Below are 13767 nucleotides of genomic sequence, written 5' to 3' on the forward strand. Positions count from 1 at the left end.
CTCAGTAATGTTTAACTCACTTGAAAGCGAATAACTTAAAATAAACAACCCTCTGACCATCTGTCTCTCTGCCAGGGCTCTCTGATAGCTTGTGAGTTCCTGCTGCAGAACGGAGCTGATGTGAACCAGAGGGACATGAGAGGCAGAGGGCCACTGCACCACGCCACCTACCTGGGGCACACTGGGTAAGTGACACCTGCAAAGGGAAAAGAAAAGCTTCAAATCTCTCAGTTCATGTGCTAGCCTGCGTTAAATGAACATTAACTATGGGTTTTTAAACACAAAGTGAGTTGAGTTGAATTACTCAGATGTGAGGAGGATTGCTTCAATTTCCAACTGTATTAGTCATTAATTATTTCCCCCAGAAACTAGCAAAGGCCAAGTTTTTAGAGACTGTTCCTGAAGGAAATATATTATCTGAGAGTTTTGTCAGTCTCAAATCATTGCTTTGAAAAATCGAAATCATCCATCAGTTTATCAGCCTATAAACATGTTTTCTCATCCTTTCCCTTTATTAATGCATTTGGAATATAGAGCGATTTCTTGTGTTAACATCTGACATCATCCTCTGTCTTCTCTCGCTTTAACTTTTTGCTCACAGTCAGGTTTGTCTCTTCCTGAAGAGGGGAGCATCGCAGACGGAGGTGGATGAGCAGGGTCATGACCCCCTGAGTATCGCCGTGCAGGCTGCCAACGCAGACATCGTGACACTGTAAATCATCCGAATTCTTCTCAAAAATCTATTTCTTCTTCACCTAAATGTTGTTAAATATGTTTCAATTATTTTTCTGCTATGAAAGCTCATGCTGATAATGACCTTCACTCTTTTTTCCCTCCTTTCCTCCCTCCTCCTATCATCTGTCTTCTGTCACTGCTGTTTACCACCTCACCCCATTTGCAATGGTGTCATGGCACCTGAACATCTCCATCCTTTCCCTCCCTTCATATTTCTCTCTTTTCTCGCCTGCCACCTTCCCATTTCTCATTTCTGCTTTTTTCTTTGCCTTTCTCTCTTTCTCAATCCTCTCTCCCCACTCTTCCTACTTTTCAACAGATTGCGTTTAGCGCGGATGAACGAGGAGATGCGGGAGGCCGAGGCTCCGCTGGGTCAACCAGGTCAATACCCCAGCAGCAGCCCCACTGAACAGCAGTATAGGAAGTGCATCCAGGAGTTTATCTGCCTGACGATAGAGGAGTGCTAGTTACTCCTGTATCCAGGAGTGTAGCTCGTGTTATATACATGTATACATTATATATACATACTATAGTATATACATACAAAAATGTTCCCCCTGATTGGAAACTGAAAATAACCATGTAGACGAAGGCTTACAGGCAACTTCTCTGGGGCGTCGAAGAAGAGAGGAGCGTACCACTTGCTCATTATGGGGGTGTGTCGTGTCATAGGGAGACCCCTGATGGACCTTTTTAACTCTACTGACAATACAGCCACCACTTCCACTTTCTCTGCATCGCCGTGTCTCTGCTTGCCATTACTCAGCACCACCCAAGCTATGCTAGCACCATCACACACACAGTTAAATACATTTTGGTGTTTTATTAACAGGGTTATCCTCTAACTTATACCTGTCGTGTGAGGGTGCGGGGGTTTACTGTGGCCTAACAGCTCTGACCTCTGAACAACTGCATTAACCCCCCTCCATGCTTTCTATCTATCCAAACCATCTGTGTTGACATCCAGCATACCCATCTCTCCTCAATCAGAGATGTAAATATACATATTTAGAAGTTAAAAAGGGTAATCTTTATATGTGCAGTGGCATGAGGTGAAAAAAAAAGTTCCATTACTTTAAGAAAAAAAAAGCTGCATCAGAGGTGAGCAGGGCAGTTTCCTGTGTGTATTAAGGAGAAGGTCTGGAAGGGAAGTTAATTGAAACTGTGACAAAAATACTGAAGGGCTTGTGAGGGAGGAGACCCTAGCTTGCTTTCTGAGATACTTTGTGACATGAGGAGTGAATGAGTGAGTGCATGAGAGAATACTGAGAGACAGAGTTAAATAATATGATATTATGATACAATATGTAAAGGTAAAAAAAGAACCTGTGCACTTTTCCCATCTCCGGTATTATTTTTTATTTTCATTCAGTTAGCGTGACTTTTTTTACATTGTTCTTGTCCGCTCGAGTTATTGTATATCTATCTATTGTCTATTTTTTTAATTATTATTATTATTTATGTTAATCTCCAGAGGACCAGTGCAATGCGTTCTTAGTTGCAGTTTATCATCTGCATTTCTGCAATTGATTGTCATTTTAATCTGATAGTGTTACTTAGTAAATGGTGAAAGGATTGGAATGCTCAGATGATATTACTCATGTCTCAAGATAACATCTCTCATGAGACTTTTTACTTTCAGTTTTTCTTGAGAAGGGCCTTAGATTTTTATGTGTACAATTGTTTGACATTTGACCAAACCACCGACAGAGATTTTACTGTGGAAATAATAATTACAGTGAATAATTTTTTTGATGAGTCAGTTTTTTAAGAATGAGTTGTGAAGGTGATGTGCAGACGAACCAGAGCAGTGGTGTGGTACAGGGAGGGAGCGTGTAAACGAAACATCTCATCAGCCCCTTTGTTCTCTTTCATTCACAGAGCAAAATTTCTCCTGTGTGTAAACCCACAGCTCGGTTTTGTTGTAAATACTCAAACATGAGGCAGAACCTGCAGTGAGATCATGGAGCACATCACTTTATAACAGTCTGCACCCTGGGTGGGGGTCAAAGGCTGTTTGTCTCTAGCTTCCCTCACTGGTTAATGCTGAGAGTATTCCTTGCATGCTAAGCCAGAATCTTTCTTTTTGGCTATTTCAACATCGTTTTGCATTATGAGGAGCATGAGTAAATAGTTTTACATGGTTTACATGCAGTGCAGTCCAGTGGAATAAGCATCTACCAATCAAACCTGTGGCGATCTGCTCAATCCTGTCTTTTTTTATTTTTAATTTCCACATGTGGTTTTATTTTTCTCTGCCAAAGATTTTAAAGGGAAAGTGTCTGACATTGTTGTATGATATCCCAGTTTTTTTGTTTTCTGAAACTGTTTGGAGTAGATGCAGCATAGTCTTACCATGCTTTGTGAAGTGAGAGAGTGGTAAAAACACTGACCATGTACTCATGTGTTCAAAAAAAGAGGTTACTGAGATGTGACTCACCTGAGAGACTTTGTTGTTGACAGGTGGTAATCTGCAATAGTTTGATGTCCTGCAAGTAGAACCAGTCTAGGAGGTGATGTGAAGCTACTGTGACCAAACTGTTTAAGGGCTCATGAAGGCCCTAAGTATTAAATGTCGTGTCCATTGTGTGTATTGACATAAGAGTGGTTAAAGGTGTTGTTCAGAAGAAACATGCTGTAAATAGTACACTTGTGTATTTTAACTCGAAGCCAACTGCCTGCCTCTCAGCATTCAATCACGGATCCTGACTGTCTGATCGGTTTTATGTTCGTCTTTTTACTCTCTGCCTAAAATAAACAAACATCCTGTCAGGCAGAACCGTTACAGAGTTCTGCTCTACTTGGTCCTCTGTTCACTGACATGTGGATATCTTTGGAATACTTTCTTTTTTGTCTTTACAAGCACTGAGTTGGGAAAAGAAGAAAACAAAATGCATACAATAAAACAGAAACTCTCAATGAACTAACCCTGCTTCCCGCTTGTTGCTCTCATTTCTGTTTCCTGTTTCGTCTCTTATCTGTGACATTCTCACAACATCGAGGCAATATATTTGAAATGGTTTGCACAGAGTCGCTGCTCTAAATTTGTAATAATTTGAATTTCTTGCTACCTAGCTGATGAAATATTGCCAGATGTTGGGAGAATAGTATTTTTCACAATATGGTCTGTTGTGTCTTTTGGTCTATAACAAACTGTTTGGGAAGCATTTGGCTTATTCAAAGCAATAAAATTGTTATATTAAAGTAAGGTGTACACACAGACACCTCCAGACTCCCATCACACATGATATTAAAAGACCATTTCAGTGTTTAGCAGGTCATGGGAATTAAATAGTGCTTATGCTTTCAGCCTGCAGCAGTTACAACAGTGTGCCTTGAATAATTAAGTGTTTGCAGTGTGTTAAAACACCTCATGTGATCTCACAAGCATTCGTACACCATCACTGATAAACTGTACTCATGTTGTGGAAATGCCTAATTCCTCACCTGACACTAAACTCGTGAGCCAGTAAAACAATGTCTGACATTTCATTGCTTCTGTTGCCACAGGGGTTGCCACAGGCAGCAGGAGAGTTAAAGCCAAGGATGTTCGGGAGAGAGTGAGTGAAGCCTCCCGGGGCGTCTTATAGGGGGACTATATTCTCTCTGCTTCGGTGGCTGTGGGGGAACTTTAGGGTCTCTTTATCTTCCGTGCCTTTCTGTCTCTTCCCCCCCTCTCTCTGGGAAAATATTTGGAGCTTTCTTGATGGTGTGAACCTTATTTGTCTCATTGGGAGAAATGATATACCTGGGATTTCTCACAGATGTGCTGTTGAGGAGAATTAAGTCAGAAGAAGGTGTTGTAAGATTCGGTTTCACATGCATTTAAAAATATGTAGTTAATACCTAAACAAACCAAAAACGAATTTAAATTATTCATACATCCAATGGATAGTGGCCGTTAGGTTACAGAGAACTGGTAAGTTGCGTCATAGTTACTTCAGCCAAGGGGGTTTGTTTGTTTGGTATTTAGCAGGATTACACAAAAACTAATCAAATGATTTCCATCAAAATTCTGTGGAGGGGTGAGCATGACCAATCAAGAATCCTTTAGATTTGGTTGCAGATTGGAATTGGAAAAGTGTTGGATCTAGTATTGTTTTTATGTTTCTTTCTTTAACATCGTTATTGGGTGTTTTTCAACATTTTCTTGATTTCTCAGAAAGTAATTCATGAAATTTTTTTTTTTTTTTTTTTATTTTTAGGGGAGGGGCATTTTTGCCTTTATTGAGATAGGACAGTGTATTAAGTTTGAAAGGGGGAGATAGAGAGAGGGGAGAGGTGACATGCAGCAAAGGGCCACAGGCCGGACTTGAACCCGAGCCACTGCAATACATGGGCCTTAATGAAATAAAACAGATATGTTAATGACTCTGGTATTTCTGAGTGTGTGAAATTTGGTGCAGAATAAACATATTTTATAGAGGAGTGAGTCATTTAATCATCCTGAAGGAATAGGTGTATAGACAGAGGAGCCTTACTCTTGGGGTCTTGGTGCTTCAGGGGGTTTCTATTATTCTTGCCCCCTGAAGATATTGATATGTGGGTGACTGGTGTATTTTCTGGCTCATTTCCTGTATTTTATGTCATTGATATGGCTTGATTTGATACAAAAGTAAAGCAAAACCCAGCAGACAAATCACAGTTGACTCCACAGTGCTCACAGTCGGGCAATCCCCCTCGACTTATGTCAAGTGTCCCATTCTGCAGGTCATGTCTCCTGTGTTGACATCTTTCGCGAGTTTTCTCTCCTCGCGTCTCTCCAGCCCGAGAAGTTGAGGAGAAGGAGCATACAGTTCGGCCGCTGCAGGACACCACAGTGACCACAGCTGACCACCACTTCATCTCACCGCTCTTCAAACATTGAAGCAGTCCATGCTGTTAGAGACAGCTGGGGATTGAGTGATGCAGATAAAGACAAAAGTGTTAAACCCTGCAGACTCTGAAGCCATTTTATCACTGAATATCATTGTTCTCTATTTCTATGCTCAGTTTGTTCAAGGGAGGTCATGTCATCATATTCAAACAGTTCCTTTGCACAGTTCTTTTAGTTCACCTGACCCCAGACTGGATTATTTTTCATAGGGGCACTTCAACTATATAGTATTGCACTTCCATAAAGGTGATGAACCCACAAAGGAAATGTTTAAAAAAGAACCTTTATGCTCTCAAGTATGGATCAAGTGCCCAAATGGCTGGATTATTAATTTCCCATTATTTAGCACAAGAGCTGTTAGATCCTCTCTGCCTGTTAAAGGTTCATGTCTTTTAGACTCCATGTCTCCTTAACATGTGTCATCTTCAGGTCCAAACAACACCAGCGATAAAAATACTGTGCAAATGTTTCCACAGCTTAAATCATACTCTCTGTGATGAGTATATTATACTTGAGGTTTAAAATCAGTGAAGTGCCCCATTTTGTATTGTTTTGAATAATTACATTTTGTCTTCTACACATCTCTGATGAAATCATTTTCTTGCACCTCATTGCAGAAATAAAATATTTGAATAAATAAAAGGCCATCATGAAAGTTTCTGTGCAATCAAATTTTTTGGGATAACAAAGATGACAGTCATAATCGACTTGGCAGTGTCAGCAGCGTCATGGTAACCAGACATGACAGATATCTTTAGTTAATACTATATAAGAAAACCCCTTCTTGTTGAGTTATATAAATTAGCATAATATTGTTTGTAAGCAGGTAAGATATATACACAGACTACTTTAGGAATAAATGTACATACTTACAAATACAAATTGTAGCACTTTTATCTAACATACCTATGTGTATATATGGATGAGCATGAACTTAGTCTATATATTTTTCTTATTATGTCACTTCGTGTACAAAAAAGAAATATGAAAACAATAATTGAAAAGTCACAGAACAATACAGTGGATCATTTTGGGTTGCACAGATGCATGAACCCGTCACAATAAAAGTATTTAAAATGTATAATTAGGAAATATGTCTAGGCTACAAATGATAGTTGGGGTACTAAGGTAAAAGAAATAGTTTCAAGTGTATAATTCCGATTTCATTCATATTTTTCCAAATTCCACATAAGCTCGTGACAATCGTTCACTTCCTCGGTGGTTTTGTCAGCCGCTTTTCCACAACCGAAGAAGAAGAATAACCGGAAGTGTCACTCCTCCTGCTGTAGGCGCTAGCTAAAGCTACGTCGCTGCTATCGTCTCATCGGTTTGGGGTTTGAGGACGGCGACAGCAGCTTTATCCCGGGTCCAGTCACGAACACCCGTCTTCACTGGGGTCTCTGGAGAGGTACGTGTGTCCTTCACTGCGACAACCCCGCGGGCTGAGCCCTGGTCAGTACCAGCGGTGCGTGCCGAGGGGATGCTAACGCCAGGTAGCTAAACATAGCTATGGCCTAGGTTAGCTAACGTTAGCCGGCGGTGGCTAACAACGGGAGCACAGTGTACCTGAGAGCTTCGTTCAAAGCCCAGTTCAGCTTCCTGAGCGGGCAGCGCCGACAACACCGTGTCTACTGCGCCACTAGTCTTCAGCTGCGTGTCGTGTCGGTGTGTAGTTGGAAGCTGGTCCGCTGTGTTTGTTTACAGCCAGCGACCGAGGGGGTTACCTGTCCACACAGCTGGCTCAGGTGGAGCCGGAACATTAGCCGGGGACAGGATTAGTCCCAGCGAAAACACAACCTGCCTCAACTCGCCCGTCTCGTGTGAGGAAGTGACACCGACACTACTTCAACTATCAGCTCGGCGGCGAGGGCATGTCAGCTGATCGCCGCATGACAGCAGCTCCATTGGCAAACACCGAAGTTATCCGGAGTTCAATGGGCTGAGGTGGAGTTGAATCTACGTCATGTACTGGCACATAGGTCGTATGACGTGAAGTTCACTTTCGAAACAGGCCGGAAGTCTTACACTTACACTCCAAGGCCCAACAGATCCCTTCCATTCAAACAAGTTCCAAGAAATTCCACCCACTCATAGATATGAGTTCCCTGAATGTGGCTGATTTGTTTCATGAAGATCCATGAATTATTCCCTGGGAAATTAGTGAACATGTAAAAAAACGGTCATATATATATTTATCACAAGTTGAATGCAAAATGTTCCTCATAATGTTTTCAGGAGTTCGTTTCATCTAAATTGTATGAATTGTTGTTTTCTTTACCCTAGAAAAGGCCCTTTATATTTAAATACTTTATATTTACATCAGGAGCAGGTCCTTTCTACGGAGGCCGTCATGTTTTTTACATTAGTTCAGACTGAACAAACTAAACACCTTTTGAGTTTCTTTGACAACTGAAGTTATCACAGGTTCTTGTTCATGTTTGTAAGGGGAGAGTGACGTGAGGGGTGTTCAGCTGCAACTTCAACACTCGATATCACTAAATTCTACACACTGAACCTTTAAAGGAAGTGAAAAGAAATTCCTGCATACAATCCTGACCTGAATCCACATCAAAATTGAATTGGTTCTTCCCTGACCCATGACAACATCCAGGGGTTTTTGCACGTCCTTGGCAGAGGTAATGCCACCTTCCTTTCAAAGTCTGCATTTTATTCCAGATATATAAGATATAAGAGAATACATTAGCTGGTAATCAACACACAATGGATCTAACATAGATTTATGTAAAAAAAAAAAAAAAAAAGTTTCCTGTGAACTGTTATATTCTTACAGAGATTTATAGGCTGATTTAAACAACTCTTAGGGTGTATTGTGTTGCAGATTTTGCCCTGTGAGTCAAAAACAAGCTAATTTAAGTTAAAGCTAAACTTCTGATTTCATATTACTGCAGAAAGTTTAGTATTCAGAAGACATTTCAAACATTCAAACCAACCCACACACAGACAGGTGTGAAAACATCATTTTGAAGGATTTTTTGAACATCGTTTTCCTTTCACGTGCTTCCTGAAAACTTCCATCACTATAACATCCTCTGTGGAGGTAATAATTACCGCAATATAATTTTCATCAATAGCAATATAAGAAATGTCCAATATATACCAATATAATGATTATACTTTGTGTCTGATCTACTTCATATTTGTAAAATTGTTTGCTATTTATCAAGTGTTTGTCATTCTCTGCTTACTAAGAAGAGTTTAAAACCACAACCTTCACTCAGGAGCTAAATAATAATGTGGCATTTATATATATATATATATTAACTATGAAAGACACTATTCATTATTTCTGTGCAGAATCAACGTGATTGAAATGAGTCACACAACTCACTGTGAGCAGGTTCTCAGAAATAGGTCTGTGGTGAAATGACTCATAATTACCTTCTTCAGGTTTTGCCTTGAACTTCAGTCTGTGCTTATAAATCAAATGATCAAACAAGTTTCATCCGCATGTCTTTGGACTGTAGGGGAAAGCTGGAGCAAACAGACACAGGGAGAACATGCAAACTCCACACAAAAAGACCACAGTCAAACCAGGATTTATTCTGCCTTAGATGGAGCAGTGAACACAGAGCCAGCCCAAGACATACACGACAGAATGAACACTGTCAAACAGTCTCTTTATGTAAACAGTCATACGTGAAGAGACACATTTAACTGAAAGCAGAATAGCTCCACATTTGAAAGAATACATCCCGGTGACAAATCCTGATAACAAATGTAAACTAAGGTGAGATGAATTGCAGTATCTTCCCTTTTGCATATCTTCTAAATCCTCAGATGAACAACAACGGGAATAAGAGAGCTCCAACCACAGCCACTCAGCGACTTAAGCAGGATTACCTCAGGATAAAGAAAGACCCCGTGCCTTACATCTGTGCAGAACCTCTCCCCTCCAACATCCTAGAATGGTAAGATGTTCATCTCAGTACAGCCCCTGAAATAAAAAAAAAATAATAATTTCAGACCTTCTAATTTGTATACTTAAAAAACATAAAATAAAAATATAGGTTATAAAAAATATTAGACAAAGCTTTGGTAAGTTTCCACATCAACTTTTATTTAAGTTGGAGTCTTACTCAAACAGACAGAGAGAGACAGTTGAGATAGAAGAGAGCGTTCTTAGTCATGTGATGTGCAGGTATTTCTTTTTCATCTTTTTGCCAACATGTGATGTGTGTATAATTACGCTGCACCCTTGTTTTTTGTTCCACTGGGCCCTGAGCAGAAAATCCAGTTTCTGATATGTCTGGATTAAAGATAAGCAGAAGATGTAGCAGAATTATTTTATCAGGAAATATGTGAATGTCCTGGAAACTTCGATCTGTAGTTGATCAATTTGATTGAGAAATTCATTTGATAACTATTGTGATGATTGATTACATGCAAATGCATTGGTTTTTAACAGAAATTTCAAAATGTGATGGTCCTGAAACTTCTATAATATAAAATTTGTCGAGTTTGAGTTTGACAGCCGGTCAAACAGACAATGTGATCTTATACTTTAATTTAGACATTTTCACAATTTTCTTATGGAGACAAAGTTAGTAATCAATAAAATTACTAGCTGATAAATTGCAGGTAAAAATAATTGATATTTGCAGTTTGAGTCGTATGATGTGCATCCTAGCCATTAGACCACCAGGATTCAGCTGAAAATGTTAGACAATAGAATATAACCCCAAAAAGCTGATTAAAGCAGACACTGAGGTAAAACATGTACTGTAGAATTTAAGATTTGGCCAACTCGCTTACAATGTCTGGAATTGAATGTGATTAATGTTTTGACAGCTGTTAATAATTAATTGTTTCCTCTCTCCCTCAGGCACTATGTTGTCAGAGGTCCTGAGAAAACACCTTACGAAGGTAAAACACACTGAACAAATCTGCACGTACTCTTCAGATCTTCAGTGACGATTTCTTAGGATACACCTTTCTAGCTCAGCATGAGGTAATCCAGTATTTTGTCTGTAACTGGATATCATGTCTTTTTTTGTACAGGAGGATATTACCACGGAAAACTAATATTTCCCAGAGAGTTTCCTTTTAAACCACCAAGTATCTATATGATTACACCTAATGGGAGATTTAAGTGTAATACAAGGTAAGAATGTAGTTTCTTATCGATGAATTGTGTGAGAATTTCGAATTTTAAGACGTTTCCAAAAAATATTTGTTGCCTCTTTTTTTCTTTAACATTGCCTGTTTCCTCCACAGGTTATGTTTGTCCATTACAGACTTCCATCCAGACACGTGGAACCCAGCGTGGTCTGTTTCCACCATCCTCACGGGTCTGCTCAGCTTCATGGTCGAGAAGGGCCCCACCCTCGGGAGCATTGAGACCTCAGACTACACAGTGGGTCAAACAAATGATCATTTAGCCTTAAGACCTAAGCATTGTTTAAAAACAACTTCCTAAAACCTGAGGGTTTTCTGAAGAGCAGACAGGATTGCCAACTTTCACAAAAACATAAATTTCCTCATGTGAAGCAGGAAGTGACATGAAATAATACATTTGATGGCTTTCATTGTAAATCATTGCTGTTTCCCTAAACTTCATGTACATTGTTTTAAATACCAAGAAAGCCTTTTATTTTTTTATTTTAATTGTTCTCCTCAATGAACCACTGCTTTCGCTGCCCTCGCTTAGATCATCACACATTGTCTTAAAGGCTACTAAGAGCATTTACACACACAATGCATGTCAGCACATCACAATGTATTTCATTAGTCATGTGTCCTGAAAAAGATGACATCGTCTCATCTGGCTTTAAAGGGAGAAGCACACAGGTTCCGACCTGGTTCTGAATGAGTGACTTCTGGGTATTAAATTCTTTCTTTTTTCCAGAAAAGACAGCTGTCGGCCCAAAGCCTGGCCTTCAACCTCAAGGATAAAGTGTTCTGCGAGCTGTTTCCTGATGTAGTTGATGTAAGAATGAGGTTATCCCTAACTTGCAATTTTATTCTTCAGATTTTTGTTATACGCCTAATATTCTCCCATGTCTTTCCCTCCACTCATCAGGAGATGAAGCAGAAACAGAAGGCCCAGGAGGAGTTAAGCGCCCGCACACAGCCCCTCCCCTTACCTGACGTGGTGCCCGATGGTGACCCTCAACACGCCCACTACGGCATACCTGCCCTTAACGGAGGTCCCGTCCCGCTCGCAGGTGCCATCCCTGCCCCTGGTCTGCAGCAGGCCAATCGCAACCACGGACTTCTGGGAGGGGCTCTGGCCAACCTGTTTGTCATTGTAGGCTTTGCTGCGTTCGCCTACACAGTCAAATACGTGCTGAGGAGCATAGCTCAGGAGTAAGAAGAGCTGGCTTTGTAGGGTGACCCCCCCCCACCCCCCTGCAGGCGAGCCAGTTAGTGGACTCCAAATTCTACAAACACACTATGTGGGGGAGGGTTGATCAGTCCAGGGTAAAACCCCTCCACAACCACCACCACCACCACAGACTATGGAAGACGGAAACTCAAAGCTGACCCACCCAGGGAGGATTGAGAGGAGGAGGTGGGGGAGTGGACGGGAGTGGACTATAGGGCCGGGGCAGGGGTTGGAGGGGCTTATTAATAAGGTTGTGATCCACTCTGGGCTTCAGAGGTTTATGTCAGCAATAGGAACAGACTTGGCTCATGGGTTGTGGAAGACTTGTAAATGGGCCATAAACACAAACGTGCTTTACTGAGGTGGAATGAAATGCAGCATTGTTCTCCTGCAATGTCACCAACATCACTGATAACATTTCTTTTAAGTAGATCATTCTAAAAGTAAATCTGCCCTTCCTTTCTCTGCTACAGAAAGCCTCTGCAGATTTCCCATTATACAGTCGTCTCAGGGTGGGAGGGGCAATGTTGCAGTACTGAAATTCAAAAGAAGAGATTCCACAAATGCGTGTGAGTGTTTGTCTTTCCATGTCATCATCATCTGGCATCAGATTTCATCTCCTGCAGAGTTCAGAGTTTCATTTTCTTTCTTTGGTCATGACGTGGGTTCGTTCGAGTTAATCTGGGGGGGTTTGAAAAAGGGAGCACTCAGTCAAACAGAATAGACACTGGTCTGAAATTTAAGCAGATTACCCGAAAGCTCACTTCATCAGTGCAACATTATCCCTGCCGCCCTGTCAAACACAGGTTTATATATATTATATATATGTGTGTGTTTGTGTGTTTTCATCACAAACTGAACATCAAAGATAAGACCTTGTAGACTTTGTTGACAAGAAAAAGTAAAAAAACAACATTTATGACCTGCAAACAATCAATATGCTCATTAGTAATCAGTGACTAATATCAAACAGCAGACTACACACATATAAACATCAACACGCAAACAAAGGAGCATTTGAATACTGAGTAGACCGAATTCTGATGATGCAACGCTGAATGAAGTGATTGAAGAACAACAACAGGGTATTGACGAGTGTTTGTGAATCGTGACTGACTCAGGGTCAGAGTTTGATGGGAGTCCAGGTGTTGTTTCCAGTCAACCCATGAGCCAAGCACTGAACCCAGTGTCTGTGCAGGATGTCAGACCAGGACCTTTTCCTTCTCTTTTTTCAATTGGCTTAGCTGACCAGTATAGTATAGCTCTATATAGGTCCAAGTAAGGAGACATGAACAGAACCAACAGTTTTGTGTCTTTCTGTTAATTTTTTTCTTCCTGTGTTTTTGTTCTCTTTATTTATAGAGAAAGTCTGGGCCTGTCTGTCACAACTCTGAGGAAACGTCTAGTGTTTACTAAACGCAGCGTTATAATGGACAAACTCGTGCGGACAGGTCACGGCCCAGACTCACATAATTGCTGATAATTTACTGTTGTGCATTGCATTTAGTAAAGATGGTTCTATTGTGTATCTAATGTTTCAGCAGAAAACTGATCTGACGGCAGAAGATTGGCCTTTGTATTGCTCTTCTTTTCTCTGCACCATCTTTAAAAAAAACAAAGAAATACAAACTGATGATAATGACGGTGGGAGTGCGTTTGTGTGATTATACAGCAAATGCCCACAATTCCATGCTTCAGTTAATCTTGTGTAACATGTTTTCATAGTAAATGCAAATAAATAACCCTGCATTGCAGGGCCTTTTAGAAAAACTTCCTCTTAACTTCCTCTATAACAAAGCGTCTATATACA

General features: G+C 40.5%; 2 protein-coding genes across 5 annotated transcripts in view; both read left to right on the forward strand.

Moving 5' to 3' along the window:
• Positions 1-6266, forward strand: part of acap3b (ArfGAP with coiled-coil, ankyrin repeat and PH domains 3b) — a 55525-nt gene extending 49259 nt beyond the window's left edge. For 2 of the 4 annotated variants that reach the window (XM_069509971.1, XM_069509981.1), the window contains exons 22-26: positions 76-185; positions 602-712; positions 1055-1116; positions 4246-4295; positions 5446-6266. In XM_069509971.1, the coding sequence (XP_069366072.1) occupies positions 76-185; positions 602-712; positions 1055-1116; positions 4246-4295; positions 5446-5514 (402 nt within the window). In that variant the 3' untranslated portion in view covers positions 5515-6266. The remainder of the gene's footprint in view (positions 1-75; positions 186-601; positions 713-1054; positions 1117-4245; positions 4296-5445) is intronic. The other 2 variants (XM_069509976.1, XM_069509989.1) reach the window with 1 other exon arrangement.
• A 571-nt stretch (positions 6267-6837) lies between these two features.
• Positions 6838-13727, forward strand: ube2j2 (ubiquitin-conjugating enzyme E2, J2 (UBC6 homolog, yeast)). Its single transcript, XM_020086945.2, has 7 exons — positions 6838-7019; positions 9410-9540; positions 10455-10495; positions 10631-10733; positions 10847-10985; positions 11478-11558; positions 11652-13727. Exons 2-7 carry the CDS (start codon positions 9410-9412, stop codon positions 11940-11942), a joined length of 786 nt encoding a protein of 261 aa, XP_019942504.1. The 5' UTR covers positions 6838-7019; the 3' UTR covers positions 11943-13727.
• The last annotated feature ends 40 nt before the right edge of the window (positions 13728-13767 follow it).

Source organism: Paralichthys olivaceus, chromosome 2 (assembly GCF_024713975.1).
Source record: "Paralichthys olivaceus isolate ysfri-2021 chromosome 2, ASM2471397v2, whole genome shotgun sequence".
Taxonomy (NCBI): domain Eukaryota; kingdom Metazoa; phylum Chordata; class Actinopteri; order Pleuronectiformes; family Paralichthyidae; genus Paralichthys; species Paralichthys olivaceus.